Consider the following 17,049-nt stretch of genomic DNA (forward strand, 5'->3'; position numbering starts at 1 on the left):
CCTGTGTGTGTTTTAAAGAGATGCTTATACCGGGAAGGGAGACTTATGCTGGGCTCTCAAGTGACTGTCAATACAGACATTCACTGCAAGTTTAACTTGTGGAAATGAAGGCAGAATTTCTCACTTTGAAACTGTACGTCATGGGTAGGAAATCATCTTTATCCCATTTCTGTGTTGACCTCAGCAATTCAAATGCTGGAAACACTAGAGGGTTTTCTGGGGGTTTTGATGTCAACATACAGAAATGCTTATAGAGCGCTATGCCGGAAGAAATTTGAATTCCACAGCATCTGTGTTCTTATGAATGAGGAGGGAGATTCCAAGCATTATTTGAAAACCTGTGTGCACAATTTATCCAATATCTCAAAGGATTTGCTTTCTAAACTGTAGTTCCTGACAGGTGCATGCAGTGAAGCACAAAGCTCTGTGGCTCCACACCTTAGACCAAAACACCTTCTGGAGGTGCCTCTTTCTCTCAGTTGGCTATGAGAGAGAAAAAACTCAGATGAAATATGTGACTTTTAGACTAATATCTTCTGTGAGAAGAGCTGCCCTCTTGAACTGTTTTGTATAAACGTAGAGAAGGTGTTTCTATTTGTTGATGAAATGTGTCAGGTATGTTCTATGCAAAACTAAATTCTCAGGCTGGGTTTCCAGGTGCATACATGTGGCATTGGAGTGTAAGTCCTGTTTGGAAATGAATGGGTTTTCTGTTCCCCTGCTCCCTAGATAACTGCAGCCTGTTCTAGAAAAAGTATGCTTCATACAGTCAAGAATAATGTGGCTTTAGTTTAATTGATTTTTCTCTTGTTCAAATTGAAGTTTCACTATTTAGTCAAGTCTTGTTAATTGCAACTTTTGTCTGAATCAGATGAATAGATACATAGTCCATCACAGATTGGTGTGTATGACAGAGGATTAAGATCAGAAGTCCAGTATTTTCATTGTTTTAACATAACTTATTAGTGGGTTGAGTAATTTCTCAGGTTTTTCTTTGTTAAACTTGTCTATTAAATAGGCATTTTACAGTAGGTCTTCTAATTTACATAGAAAATTCAAGGAATTAGTACTGGGGTCAGCCACTACTTTTTTTCTTGAAAACCATGAAATTTTACTTCTGAAAAATACAATAATTTTTGCTTTTTCTTGGGAAATATGAACTGTTCAGCAGAAGAATTTCTTCTGAAGCAGATAACTGTAAATAGTTCTCTAAAATGCCATTCTTGTAGCATTACAAAATTTGGTTTCCATGCTATTTTACTAGTTTATGTGCTGTAAGAAGGATTTGCAGTAAAGACTTTGAATTTCTGCAAAAGCATTTGTTCTGTACTAGCACTACTTTGCAGGGAGATATCCAGATATTTCTTAAGATCTTGAAAGCTTGGTATGAAAAATCAGATTTTCCACATTCCCGCTTGCAACTTAAATCCAGTGCAAACAGAGGTCTCTTTATTTCATAAGTACTTGTTTAACACTGGCTCACTTTTGAGACTTACTGATTTTGTTGTATTCCAGGCCAGGAAAATCAAAGTCATGGTATGAAAATATCCTCCTGAAATAAGTTATTACCTTTTAGTGCAGTTGCAAAGGATGACTTTTTGGTTAAGGCTCTGGCCTGGGACTTGAAAGTTCAAGCTGAGTTCACCTCAAGACTGTGGCCCTGACCCCAACTGTGGGCACAGGCACCATTCCTGGGTCTCAGTTCCCCTCCCAGAAAATATCACCTGCCACCTTAGGCTGAAGATCCTGCCGTGTACACAAGTACAGCACACACATAGAACCCCTGTCCCTGGTCTGATTCCTAGTTGGTTCCGTCATAAAGATAATTAAACATCATAATTTCCATATTACCACTTGTTTCTCTTTTGCAGTCCACATCATGGGGGATGTGAAACTGGTGACATCTACTCGAGTCTCCAAAACCTCCCTGACACTCAGCCCCCCTGTCCCTGCTGAAGCACCAGCGTTTACTCTTCCTCCTCGCAATATCCGCGTGCAGCTGGGAGCCACCGCCAGGTTTGAGGGAAAGGTAAGAACAGACAAGGGACAGCTTCTCCATTGGGTTTTGCCCTTTCCTGAAGCTGACCAGGGGGCTGCAAAGGTAGTGAAGTTGCCTCTGCAGTATGGGACCTTTACTCAAGAAGAATACATCAGTGTTTACCCTCCTGAGGAGGGAGGAGCATTACAGGTCTGTTTCTGTGTAGAGGAGAGTGTTGCAGAGCCTGAGCAGTGCCAAGTGTAACCTTGTTGAGCATGCAGAGAACTGAGGTTATTATCGGTGAGAAACCACTTCAAGGACTGTCTCTAGTCAGCCTGTCCCCTACTGCAATTCTACATATTCTCCTACTGCACATGCATATCCCTGCATCCCAAATATCTGCCCATTCATGAAGCTTCATGTGTGACACAAATCTAACCCTGCTGCAGCGTGTCTTTCCCAGCAGTCAAGGGAGAAATCTGCCATGAGTGTAGTGGTAGTTCTGTGTCTGCACTGCCTGCTATACGTGTTCCTAACTGGAAAGAAGAAAAGAGCATTTTTAGAGGAAAGATTGATTTGTTCAGGAAAACTTGTTAAATCAAAGGGTTTTAAAAGTCTGTGTAGTGGGGTGTGTATCCCCCATTTCCCTCAGATTTGGGATATTGAATTGTGCATCCTGGCACAATTCCATATTTCTTTCATGTGTCAATCCTGGTACATACTCATCCTTGTTCTAGCTATCTTCCTTTCTCCTCCCTTAACCCAGTTCTTTTTCCTGGAGCTGTGAGCTTTCCCTCCCCGTCCTTTCAGCTTCCTTTGGTTGGTGTCACGCTCTGATTGCACGCTGACAGCTGCACCATCAAACTGACCGCACTGTCTGCCTTTGAAATGGTGGGACTCGTCTGACACAGGCAGGAAACTGCAACCCTACTGTAACAAAAGCAAGGGCTAGAAGGAATTTGGGAAATTTTTAGCTTCTGAAACTCTAACTTAAACACAGGGCCGGTAGAGGGCATCTGATATTTATCTGATTTGTTTATGTAAGACCAGGCCAGGAACTGGGATTTTTCAACAGGAACTGTGTAGGAAAACAGGTTTTGGAGTATATTCATTTTGAAGTGCTGAAGCAAAACTCAGAACACATTGTTAGATTTGATTTTTGAAGAAAAATTGGCATTTTTAATACAAAGCAAATTTCAATAAAGTGCTTAAAACAAAGAACAGGTTTTACCAAACCTTCAAGATTTTTTAGATTTTTTTTTTAAATAGATGATTTTAAGGCACCAGTCAGAAACGCTTTTTGTGTATGACGTTGGCCAGTCCCCATGAGCACTTCTGTTGTTACTCTTTATGTCTTGTTTTTTATTCCCCTCATTGTTTCATCTTGTTGCAGATTGCAGTAGGAAAATGGCAGTGTGTTCCTACTTTCTCCATGTGACACCTGTGTACAAGGCTGTTCTAACTCCGACTGGTTCTTCCAGGCTACGCTGCAATAATAATTCAGTGAAATCAAAGTTGAAGCATGTGCTAAGATTTGGTTTTATAGTTCTCATGTTTCCTAATTAAAAGCTCAAGTGGGATATTTCCAGTTTTTATTGCACTCTGCAGAATTTTTATTATTTAAGTCAAATGGAAACATTTGTAAAATATAATGACCTACAAGCTAGAGTGCCATCACTGCTTTGCATTTATTTTATATCTGGTTTTAAAGTGTTAATTTTCCAGGGATGCATATCCCATTTTTAAAGCCACTTTGAAGACTGGAAGGGTGAAGTCTGAGGGGTTTTTTTAAGTAGCTTGGAAAAAAATACACAAATTCAATACTAATTAAACTGTCAAGTTTAATTTCCTTGAAGGAACAAAACTTTGATTGAAGTCCTGGCTTGGACTTACTTGATGAAAAATCTAAATATCTCTTCTGGCAGTTTAGTATATGAGCATAGCCAAAACCTTTTAATTTTCCATCCTTAAAGTGGGGGTGACAGCATTAGTCTTTTGTTTGTGCTTTTACTGTAGTAACAGGGGCAAAGTGAGCGGGAACCAGCAGCCCCTTTTGAAAGGTGCTGTGGCTGAACAGCTGCAGGAGCCTGCACAGCTGTTAACATCTGGCTCCATCTTCAGCTGGGTAATACAATGTTGCTTCTTCTGCCATTTAATATTCCAGAGGTTCAGAAGGACAGTTGACCTGTTCAGAAAAACAGGTTCAGAAGAACAATCTTAACAAAAACAATTTATTAAGATTTAGTAATAGAAGCCACTCAACGTACTTAGGTTTTTCTATCCTGGAAAACCTATCTAGGCTACAGATGTTATGATATGTTGTTGCAGTATAAATATTAAACCAGACTCAGGCTGAAGAAAAATAAAAAGTTTTTTAAATGGCTAGACAGGAGCTTTTCTTCAAAGAGTTTCTTTGCAGTGGAATTGATCTTATCAGAAAGAACAAATATTTTTAGAATCCAAGACAGGATATAAATCTGATATTGTGATGATCCTGTATTCTCATTAAGTGAACAAGGAAGAGAGGGCCCCAGAATTAAATTTCTTGGTTTTCTTTCCAGCAGCATTATTAGATAAGTTGTGTGAAATGGCAATTCAAGATCAAAGAGAGTGCAGAAAGGGAGAAATAGCCCATAAATGTAGGAAATTCGAGGTAGAAAGAAACTGGGGCTTCCTTTAACGGGATTTTATTTTTATTACTTTCCTGTTCCTTCAACTACCACCCTGATTTTCTTACTAAAATTTCAGGAAGTTTATTTATATCTGACTGCAGATCTCAGTTTTCTAGTTGCATCTCAGCATAGAAATTTAAATCATCATTTTCAAGAGTATGAGCATGACTTTTTCTTGGAGTACAGAGTGGAAACAGTAAGGCAAAGCCAAGGTTACTTTCACTAGATACTCCCCAAAGATCTGCTGGATGGACATCTCAGTTGTTCATCAATAAATTGCTGAGGTGATTTTTAGGCAAACCACCCCAGAAATTTGTGAAATTGTGTTGTATGTTCACAACTTTTTAGGACTGGGTTGATAAGCTGTTCTTCAGTGGCACACCATGTGTGAGGTGGGCAGCTCAAGGCAGTAATGTCGTGCCCTGTGTTAAGGCATTTTAGCTCATTGTCAGAACCTTTGAGACACTTCTGGAAAAGAAGACCAAAATGTTACCAGGCTTTGTTTTAAGCTACTTCTTTCTCAGTTGGATTGAACACTGGATCTTAACTTGTGCATTTGATTGCAGCAAGCACTTAAACTGCCTTATTTGCACATGTATAATATTGATGGTCATTAATTTTATGAGCCTAAAAAAATACTTGTGCTATAGCTCTACTTGAGAGGAACAGCCAAATATTCTACAGACCACAAACCTATTGCCTAGTGGTCAGGAAAGAACTTTGCTCCTTGGACAAAGCATTGTACAGTTGGCAACAGTGCAGTATGTGTGGTTTTTCTGCTTCATGTGGGCCATCATACATGGTCCATTGCCAGAACCAAGATATCAAACTACTAAATCTGTCTAGTATTCTAATCCCAGGGAGCTAGATTTCATGGAGCTCATGGTTTGAGTAGGTGTTGGGGTACTAAATTCAGTTTGCTGCCCATTGATTAGTTATTGTTCTGCCCTTCCCTTTCCATCGCCCTCCAGGGAAGGGAGCTGGATGGTAAATTTTAGGACAAGCCAGGTCAATGTAAAATCCTACCCTTTTAATGTTCTTTCTGGTTGTTGTTCTACCACCCAGATGTTGCATCTGCTTGAATCAGTTAAGTCAAATAACTTACAGATGCTTTTGCTGCTGGTTGTTGCACAGGTACTGTTTAGAAAAACACACCAGAAGAAATTAATTGGGATCAGGCAGTAAAAACATGAGGGAGTGGGAAGATCAGCAGTGATTCTGCCATCTATTCTTGCAATGTGTTAAGAGTTAAAAGGGTAGGGAAGCTCTACTAGAATGAAGACTGTTAAACACTCCCACAACATTTATAAATTCTTTCAACTACCCACTAACACTAAAACTAATTTTAACCTATTTTTTTACTGTGGCATGTTTTACATGCATAGCACAAGCTATGCATGGCAAAACCTTTTGTATGTTCCCTTAGATTTCGTCTCAAGGCAGCAATGTGTGTGCCATTTCCAACCCTCAGTCAGCAGGCTCTCCAGAAAAATGCCCTAATTACACCACATGCCTGGATTTCAGATGGCAGGATCTGAGAGGAGCCCATGTAATGACAGAGGATGATGACATGGCACATCCTTGCTGTTGGCTTGAGATGTTTGCTGTTACAAAATGTACTGGGCAGCTCAATGCATGAAGTTGCAGTGGCTTTGGATCTGTGCTTTCTGGAGGGATGCCTGTTCTGAGCCTTATAAAGGAAGAAATTCAGGAAAGACCCATGTTTTCATGGGAGACCGTTGTCTGATGGAAGTGAGTGCTGTGAGAGGACTTGTGCTGATACTGTGATAGTGTGATACTCCCAGAAACCTGGTATGAAACACTGAGGCATGTTCTGAAAGGGAAGGAATTGAAAAAGTTCTCCACTTGACTGTGGATTTTATTTGGTCTTCCTTTCCACGTACCACTGGAGCATTCTTGGGAAAAAGGTGATGCATTGAGAAGTTACTTAGACGTTTTGTGTTAGGCAGACATTGAGGTATAGACAGCTGAACTAAAAGGAAAAAACCCCACAAACATAAAAATAAACACAAAAGGTGGCTGTGAACAGCTTAAGGCATGCTGGTTTCTGTTTGGATCTTCTACTGCTGTGTATTCTTCCTTGGTGTAATCGACCTTCCATCATATTCACTCACCAAATGCATGTTCTCATGAGTAATCCATGCATGGTTTTATTTGGGTTTATTTTACTCTATAACCCTATATTGGCATATGGAAACAGTGTCAGCTTTACATGAGACCAAAGTGAAAATGGCTGCTCTGCTGGGAAGTGTTAAGGTGGGATTCAGTCAAAAGGAGTTCCCCACACAGTGTCACCTACACGCATAATTATTTAAACACACTTCCTTTTCATCAACTGACACAAGCATCCATGTGTTGATGCCCATTTTCCTTGCCTTGCCAATGATGCATCCTTTAGAAAAATTGTAAGTGTACAAGTTGGTGCTCAAGAAATTTCTAGGTTTTAGTCAGGAGTGGAGACCCATGAGCTCCACTTCTGTCTCTCCACATCTGTCTCCCTGTCACCTGTGGCCATCATAGCTCTACTCAGGATTTCCCTGGTGGAAGTATTTAAGCATTTCTTGTGTAGTCTGTGTGCAGAGCATCTGATGATGCTCTTTAGTGCTGCACTTAAAACATTGTCACCTGCAGTTGATGTGTGCATGTGCTCAGGCCACAGCCAATATTTCTGGATATTTGGCAGCAAAGTTTGGTCAGACCTTTTGCAGAGGTTTTTTTCTTTTTCAATCTGCCAGATGTTCAGAAATCCTAGACAATGCTAAATATCCCCAAATTCCACCCAGACAAAATTTCTCCACAGGAAAGAGGCCATGGCTGGGGAACAGTGAACATACACATATATCCCTGTTCTGAGTTGTCTTTTCTCAGGGTTGGTTTTATTATTTTGTATAATTGAGCGAGTGTTCAGTAACCCACCACCTCCCAACTGTGGAAGAAATGTGCTGTTTGATCCTATCACATTTATTTTTCTATTTGCTTTCTGCCTCCTTTCCCACTTTAATTGCTTATCTACCACCAGCTGGTGGCAGGAGTTCTGCTCCATGCAGTGCCAGAAAGATTGGCTCCCTATTTTTGATTGTTGTGGTAGGAACTGCTGTAATTCAAGGAATATTAAAAAAAATTAATAAGTGTGATGGTAATAATAATTGAAGTTTTTTAAAACACTACAACTAATGTACATATGGAATTAAAGAGAATCTTGTATTATTTTCTTTAGTGTGTCCCAAACCAGTGTTGTTTTAGCTGAAGTCAGACTACATATTTGTGCTGCTTTTGATCACCACTTTCTTTATTTCTTTACTTTTTCTTTAATGTGTTTCTAAATATTTTGTATTTTTAGGTGGAAGCAATTAAAATCACATGACAAAGCTGTGTGATTTCATTGCATCTACCTGCCCCCAGTTTGCTTTGATGGTTGACTCTGACAAGTTTATTTTAAGTATCTTTGTTTGGGTTTTTTTTTGTGACCACCCACTACTGTAGTGTGTTGTTTGAAAGCATGGCTTTGTGTCAGCTAAAGAGGAAAAGAGTGTCCATATAATTTATCCATAGGGATGTCCCTAGGGTTGATTTTGAGAAAATTTACTTCATTAGCAGAGATTTCTGGACTTGCTATTCTTCTATAGCAAAAAAAAAAAGAAAAAACAAAAACCAATCCAAATTCTAAATTATGTATTGCTGAGGAATACATCCAAATTTGCTGAGGAAAAGACGACATAAAATATTCATATGGTGGTGTAAAAGAGGTTCAGTCTTTAAGAAAAATAAGGATGGACTAAATGCCGTGACTAATCATAAAGTCCACTGTTTAGGGTTGATAATATACATGTATCTGAAAAATAAGTAGCTCAAATCTGTGTATTTCCAAAGAGAAAAACAGCTGATCAGCACATCCTAAATAGCTGAGCAAAGAGATGCCCAGAGACTGAATCCATGTAGGTCACAGTAGAACCAGTCATTATAATTCTTCTTGGGTTTTCTGTCCCATGATGGTTAATCATGAATCTCTCAGATTTCAACAATGTCTCATTAAGTTCTTCGGTTCTGCTTTTAATTTGAAAAATATCATCATCTTTTCCAGACTAGTCTCCCTTGCTCCTCCGGGTCAGTGCAGAAGGCTTTGTTGTGGTTGATTCCACTGGCAATAAAACTCATCATGTAGCATTGTGCTTTCTTACTTAAATAAACGTTCTTGGTAGTGCATGAAACATGACTTCAGCTTAGCATTATGATGTTTTAAACTTGATTTTTTAGGGAATTGTGCCTTTGACTCTTATCACACTCATATTAAGTTTGAAAGTTAAAAAAGATCTAGTAACTGTAACAGAACGGAGAGTAGCTGACTTTTGCTTGTGCTGCAATAGCCTATATTGATGTGAGAGGTATGAAAGGGGGGGAAATATTTGGGTTGATTTTTTTTTCTTCCAGAAATACATCTCTAACTGGAAAGCTTTTAATTTTATTTTTCTAGCTCACCCTAAAGGTAGGACAGAGTGTTTATCATCAGATGTGCATTTGGCTAACTAGTAATATATTTGCTTTCTGCCATGATAAACTATGTTTGAACGTCAAGCTCCTTGCCTGCATCTGGCTGATGAGACCAGAAAGGTCAGGGAAGGGTTCAGTGCCATATGTAGCTATGAGAACCCCACATAAAATAGCAAAGTGTGCTTTTGGCTGTCTGTAAATGGGTCCTTAAGAATTTGCACCAAATGACTCCAGGTCCCACTTTTTAATATAACTCTGCTTTGCCCCTGTGGGAAAGGAGAATAGTCATTAATAGACAGGAAGCATTATGGATTCAGAATCTGCAGAAGGCAACATGTGGAGAAGGTTTATAATCAAAACACATCATTACTCATTGTGGTTTTGCTCAGTCCATGCTCACTCTAGCACCTCGACTCCAAAGCTAAAAATTTCTGCTTTTGACATGTTACTTGGCTCTGTTCACTCATGGATATAGTATGAAGTTTGGAAACCTACTGGGCAAAACCAGACAAAATAATATTTTTCCATGTAAAATTTGGACTCCCCAGTATCTAAATGCATGCTGAACAGAAAATTACATTGCTGTGAATTCAGCCCATTCATGAGGGGGAGAAACCTGTCTGTCTGACAGGGAGCAGCAAGGGCTGGCTGCTCCCCAGAGGAGTGTGAGCCTGGAGCCAAGGGGAGCCGTGCATGGGCTGTGCCATCCCCAGCTGGCCACAGCCCTGCACCCTCCCCAGCTGGCCACAGCTCTGCACTGCCACAGCCCTGCACTGGCCTCAGTCCTTCAGGCTCTGCTCCAGCAGGCACTGCCATGTGCTCTAACAGGGCTCTGATGTGCCCAGACATGGCAAACTATGAACCAGGGTCCAAATCCCAAAGGAGGATACAGTCAGGAGCAAAAGTAGGCAAGGCAAGATTGTTCCTCTGTAGGTTTCCAGTTCAGTTTTTAACCTTCAGTCTGTAAGATATTATCTTGTCACTAGAGGTTACTGAAACAGCATCCATTTTTCTAGCTAAGCTTTCAGAGTTCATTGTTTAGTGTCTGGGGACAAACCTGCCTTGATCATGATTCTTAAGCCAAAAGTCCTCCCAGTTCATAATTCAGCATCCCATGTGAATGCACATCTCTTGTGTTCTTCTCTTATGTTGGGGAAATAAGCTTTGAAATGGGAGTGCTGTTGAAGTGTTGGGCTAGTGCTGAGGGAGCCACTGCTGCTCCTTTTTGGGGTCAGAGGTTACATGTCAAAGTTCTGCTCTGGTTGGAGCCAGAAAATCAAGGCATTCCACTGACTGATTGTCCCTGGGGTGACTAGTCCAGTATAAGGGCTTTGAATTACCTGCCTAAATATGTTGACTTTATTCTTCCAGGGAACTAAGCAGGCAGGCTGTAGGTTAGGAGCTAAATCATGTTTGAGTCACAAGTTATTAACCTGGTCTCTAGGCTGGCCATCCCACATTAAGAATATGTTGCAGTGAGATTCTAGAGATCTTACACCTTTCTTTTTCAGAGGAGTTTTAGGAATAGACGGAGTGAAAACCTGGAATTTTTTTTTTTTTTAATTAAAATTCTAGGCTTTTTTGATGGTGGAGATAGTTTTATTCTCTGTAAGTAAGTGCATTGTTGTAAACCTGTAGTGAAACAGAACAAAGCAATCTTTGTCTTCTGAAAATGCCGTAACCAAAACTGGTACAAATTCAAAATCAGCTTTGCAATTTTTTTTTATTGCTTAGATGGAAACCTTTGTAATTCATTTGAAGAATGAGGCAAAATGGAAAAATAAGTTATTTTCTATTTTTCTGAGTTTTCCCTGCTTGTCTGCATACTTGAAAAAATACTATGGTAAATGTTACTCTGTGGAATATACTATTTATTATAAATGCAACAGCTGAGCTTACTAAAACACTAATTAAAAGTCTTACTGCATTCCAACTGCAACTTTTCATTTAAAGATGACAACAAGCTGCACATGGAGCCCAGAAAAAAGGGAGAGGCAAAGACTGACAAATTAAATAATTCTGCTCATGGTTATTTGCCTGTTGGCAATGGCATATTGAACTTACTTCATCCAGCTCTGTGCTCTCTCAACTCACATTGAATGAGAATGGTAATTTTCCTCCAGCTGCATGGTAGAGTCAAATCATAACTGTGTGGCTTGAGAGTTTGCCATTCCTTCAGTATGTCCCATAATACACAAGCAAGCCTTTATTTATGGTGCATGTATTATTTAAATTGCTTTTGCAAAGCTTAGAATATTAATGCAATGCACACTGTTTTGTAAAAGATTTGCAAAAGCACCTGCACACACATGGCAGTGTGAAATCTAACTTGTGTCTCAAATGTAACTCATTTATATCACACTCCCATACTGGCAAACAGTGAATAAAGATTTTTTTTTTCTGTTCTGTGAACTCTCTGGAACAAGAGTTCAATATACTTAAGGTTGATTTTTTTTTTGTCTAGATAAATTCTGGTGTTCTTTATAAAAGAATAACTCAGCAGTTTGTCTCTGCAGGGAGGCAAATATAAATATTTCAAAACAAAGTTATTCTAAAAGCCAAAGCACTGGAAGAAAAATTATGATAGAATCTTGGAAGTACAGATTAAAGAACTATTGCAAATGGTATTGATTTCTGCTCATTCCATGGTACCACTTAAACAGCCTCATTCAACTGGAATCCTAGTGTTTGTCTGTAGTATTTAACACATACAAAGGCCAGAGTAGAGTTGGGTCCTTCTCTGATGGTCTTTCTGGCCAAAACAACAGAGGAAATAATCAGTTACCCCCTTGACATTTATGTGGGGCACCAAGGCATGGTGAGATTTATTGTCTTGTGCAAGATGACACAGAAACACACAGATACCTACCTGGATTCAGAGCAGAATGTCTGTCTTCCAGAGTTCAGTTCTCATCCACTATCCTAGATCTTTGGGAGATAAAAAACTTCTGATTTTGGAAGAGAAAATGAAGATGTGCAATGGGTGCAAACATCACAGATACCTAAGTGCCTCCTGTTAGATGCAGAGCATCATGTTCACAGTGCCAGAACTGGGTCTTCAGAGCCTTGACTCAAAGCTAGTTTGTTGGGACATGCAAATGGACAGGTTTGTCTGTTTGGGAGACTCTTGCATGCCCACAGGTTTAATGGAAAACACGATGTTGGATTTGTTCAGACCTCTCAGTAGGAATGGAGCAACTGCAGTTAAGTGGGGCTCTATTGAAAGCATATGCAGAGTAAGCTCTTTTTCCACAACCTAAACAGCTACTTCTGAATGCATGTGTGTTTCTCTTACCAAAATCACAGCAATTTTAGTTTTGAGAGAAAGCATTAGAAAGGGGAGGTGAGCCCACAAACTTTCTCTTAAACTCAGCATGTCTATAAATATTTATCTTGAATTGTTGAACTAGAAATTTATGGTCACAGCAATTTTTACTTAGTATTTCAGTTAGTAGTTTGAGGTTTTTTTCTTTTAAACTGTTGTTGCTCAGCCCTTGGATTTTATTTTCATTCTAAACACAGCCATTTGTGCATTGTACTATCTGAGTTACCTCTGCTAAGATGTTACTAAAAGGGTGTGTGAAGTGAGGAAAACTTATCAATTTCACAGATTATTACAGGGTAAAAGAATCACTGACAGTTGCTAATGAGAAATTGATGTTTTTCCACAGGATTTTGTACTGAAGTCCTAATTATTTATGGCATAACAGTAAGTTGCACTTGGTGGAATAAATGGTGCAATGGGAAATGCCAGTTGTTTAGGCTGTCTGATGTGTTCACATCTTCATGATCCAACATTGCATTTTGTATCTCTTCCTAACCACATCACTTTATAGTGAAGTTTGTTACAAATGACACTTCATGCCCATTGCTTTCTCAGCCCTACCAAGAAGCACTAACAAAGCAGAACACATAACTGAGGAGAATTTTTATAGCTTCTCCAGAGCACAGCCTTTTCCAGCAGTCTTTGTCACTATCAGCAGACAGTCGTTAACTGTGCAGGAACCCAGTAACAAAATCCAGTTTCAGCATTTTCTGTGGCCATGGCCAGACTCCTAAATTGCAGGAAATAAAAATCTTGTCTGCTTGGAAACTGATAAAGTACGGGCATGTTCATTTTAAGCACATAGTATTTGTTACCACCTTACACTTCAGAAGTGCATTGCTGCCCTTAATTGCAAATTTCATAGCTCCAAACAGATTTGCCTGTGGCTATGTGTTTTGGGCACAGAAAGAAAGCAATTTTTTCTCAATAATTTTCAGTATTTCTCAATAATAGGTCATGCATACAGTGTGCACTCATGTAAATTTGTAGAGATTCCTTATCTGTTGATAGCATGCTGAGAGCAGCATCCCCAAACTAGGAAAGTATGAAGCTTGTTTGATCAGTGGCATAGCTCCTACATAGTATTCAGTGACATATGAGATAAATTCTTGCGCTGTTAAGACAGAAACTTTACATCAGTAAGTAAAAATACAAACAAAAAAACCCCAAAAACAACCTTTCAGTCTTCCAGTGCAAGTTTTATCACAATAAATGATGAACATTCTCTTGTGAAAGAAAAGAAACAAGGTGAATTGTCATCTTTAAAAAGTGACTGCCAGTTCCAACCCCAGGTATTGCAGTTATGAAGGGATTGTTGTTATGAAAATAAATGATGGTGTTTGATTGTGCTGCTTTCCTGAGTTATCAGCAGTCTTATGACCTGATGATATCCCAGTGTCAGGCTGTGGCTTAAAGCATCTGGATTCTGTGATCAGTTCTGTGAGATAAAACAGCTAAATGTTTACAGTTCTCCTTGTAAGTGGGGACACACACACACATTTTGCTAATGACAGAGCAAAATGTTGGTATTCATTTCATCCTGTACTTGCTCAGGAAGCTTCCTCCTGCTTCTACTTTGTCTAAAGAATCATTGTACACCTTTCTGAATTATTGCTGGATAAAGGATGAATGAAGGATTGACAACTGAAAGTAAAACTTTTGAAGTCTTAAAAGTTCAGCTTTTTTTGATGAGAGAGGGGAGAAAATTTCCCAACAATTTATTTTTATTGTGTTAAACTGATTTATGTTTCAGTCTTTCTTCTAGTGCTGCCACATAATATTTATGAACAAAATTAGTGGCTAGCCCCATAAATCAGGCTGTCCTGCTGAACAGGAAATTAATGAACCACTTCTGTTCTGACAGCTTTTCAAAACTCTGGTCTGATTCCTCAAAATCTTGTTTGCTGTAGCAAACATTGCTGCTGCTCTGAGATGAACTTTCCAGTCCTATCAGGAAACTTCTGACGTGCTCCTCAATTCTCTGTTACTGACACAAAGCAGCTGCTTCATCTAGAAATGTTTGATAGACATCTTGACTCAGAATCACCAAAGAGGGAAACTAGGAGAAGGATGGGGAAAGAGACATCATTTTAGGGACTTACTGGGCTATATGGAAAAATTATCAAGAGCCTTATTTCCATTCCACAGCCACAGTTCTTTCCCTTTGAACTCCCTTATATTTGTACTGCATAATCCTAAGTGACCCTTTACCCTGCACTGAGGTCAGCTAATTCTTAGCAATTTTTTAGGATTTTAAGCTATTCAGCACCTCATAATATCTAACACTTCTTAAAAGTTGGGCCATGGGAATAAAGCTTAGTCTTTGCAGTTTGCCTTTTCTTCTCTAAGGAGAGACTTAGAACCAGGGAAAACTTCCATTAAAATTGATGAGAGTTTCACTCAAGAGAGGGCTGCAGAGTTTATCTTTGTGTTGTGTTGAGAGCTCTTGTACTTGCCCTTGCCTTTGGAATCTTTTTGGCCCATACTGTGTGGCAGTGCTGAAGTTATTGAGAGCTGACAGAGTAATTTCTTATCATGTTGCTCACATTTTCCTGTGGTGGTGGCTTTACTTCTCTTATTTGTAACTCTGTTTTGTGTGGTTTTTATTTCATTGCCAAGGCTCTGGGCCTATTTTGTCTGGATCTCTTCACTGTTCACTCAGTGCTGTGCACTTTGGTTTCTGAATACAAACACATTCAGTCATTGTTCATCTAAGAAGAGCAGTGGCCCCTCTGTGCTGCATCTTCAAACTTCGCATTGATTCCTCCAATAGCAAGTTTGTTGGCAAGGGAGAAGTATGGTCAGATTATTTCATCTAATGGTACTAACTATTGAAATCTAAGTTCCTTTAAGTGTGAGTTTGGCAAAGTCTGAGTGTCTCCATGTCTCAGATCCTCAGCTATGAAGTCAAAGTTACACTTTCCCAAGTGACAGCTACCACTACCTATTTTGGACTGGAATTATCTTCAGTTTCTACAGAACTCAGTTTTCTGTGCACTTCTACTTTGAAAAAATGCCAGAATTTTACCACTTTATGGAGACCTTGTCATCTTTGTGTGCCAGGATAGCATCTGGATGGCATTGGAGGAAATAGCCTAAGCTTTCTCCTAGACTTTATCCAAGGTTTATGGCATCTGCTTTTGAATTGGCAGCCAGAGGAAGGCTTTTTAAAAATGGTAAAAATACAACAATGACTAAATACAAATATTAAACAGATCTAAAGATATTCAGATATAATCTCACATTAAGTTCAGAAAGCTTGTACTTACAGAAAAAAAGGTCCAGGTGAACTTTATGGGTGGTTTGCATAAAACTCTCATCACACACCTAATTGCTACAGGTCAGCTGGGAAGAGTAAAAAGGCAGATGTTGCTGCTGGCAGAATGATTTATGAAAGCTGCATCAGAAAAGCTCTGCCAGTCTGAGACAGCAACAGCTGTGTGGAAATGCCCCCATTAGTGTAGCAGAGTTTCCAGCCCCTGATTCAGTTGCTGATTGACATCCCAGCATCACAGACGTGTTCCACTATGCAGTGTGCTCCTTTATATCCTCTGTACAGGAAAGGGTAGAATCCATCATGGCAGAGTTCTGTATTTCAGCTGACTGATGTTTCAGGTTATTTTGTGGTTGTATGAAGACTCCTGTAACATTACTTTAAAGCACTACAGTTAAACTTACTCCCTAAATTAAATAAAATCTGATTTAGGAAAAGCACCTGTACATGTGATTAATTCCAAAAGACATAAATAGGGCTTGAACATGCTCTTGAGAGCTGCGTAAATTGGGACTGGTGTTTGAACTTGGATAAACTCAAGGCAGCTTGACATCCAGTGCTACTCTGAAATTCCACTTGATTCCTTCAGAAAAAATATAACACAAATGGACTTGTTTAGCTTATGGTACCTGGGATAGCAGTGCTTTTTTTCAAACAGTTATACTCTGGTGATTGAGCATAAAGCCAATACTCCGTGCACCTCTGGGAACTCTTGACACTGAATTTTACAAAAAGGAAAAAAAAAAAGATCAAATGTAGAAGACTGAAGAAGAAATTATGTGCAGCTGCTGTCTGCTTTTCAGTTAGCAGACCATGTCTTCCATGGATAGGTCATAAATTCTTCCCTGCTGAGCACCATAAAAACTGATTCCCCTAAAGACCTGTGGTAGTATGTGGAGTGTTCAGCACCTTTGCAATCTGCAAAAAGGGGCTGAATGGTGTGATACTGAATAAACAGACTATGCAAAACTATTTTTCAAGAGTCAAGACTAAAATTTTTGGGGTGCCATCTGCAGAAGGATCTTGTGTTTGGTGCTTGGACTATAAAGTATCAAATGCCATTTGGCACTGGTGAGTGCAAAGTAGAAAAATAAAACATGTCCTAGGTTTACAGAAAGACCATTGTTTTTTCTTGTATGTACAGGAGGTAATGCTTTGAAGTGAGCATGTTTGCTCCTATTCTGTATTCCATTTTTGCTTTAATGACACAACTGTGGATTCTAGACTGTTCTGCATAAGAGGTAAGTTTTTCACTTTGTTTGCAAAGTCATAGCTAAGTCTCCAAATATTT

General features: G+C 39.3%; 1 protein-coding gene across 1 annotated transcript in view; it reads left to right on the forward strand.

The window, feature by feature from the left end:
- The first annotated feature begins 1,871 nt into the window (after window positions 1-1,871).
- MYLK (myosin light chain kinase) overlaps window positions 1,872-17,049 on the forward strand; it is a 141,179-nt gene continuing 126,001 nt past the window's right edge. The window contains exon 1 of the mRNA XM_063161757.1: window positions 1,872-2,029. Coding sequence (XP_063017827.1) covers window positions 1,880-2,029 — 150 coding nt within the window. The 5' untranslated portion in view covers window positions 1,872-1,879. The remainder of the gene's footprint in view (window positions 2,030-17,049) is intronic.

Source organism: Melospiza melodia, chromosome 8, assembly GCF_035770615.1.
Source record: "Melospiza melodia melodia isolate bMelMel2 chromosome 8, bMelMel2.pri, whole genome shotgun sequence".
NCBI lineage: Eukaryota > Metazoa > Chordata > Aves > Passeriformes > Passerellidae > Melospiza > Melospiza melodia.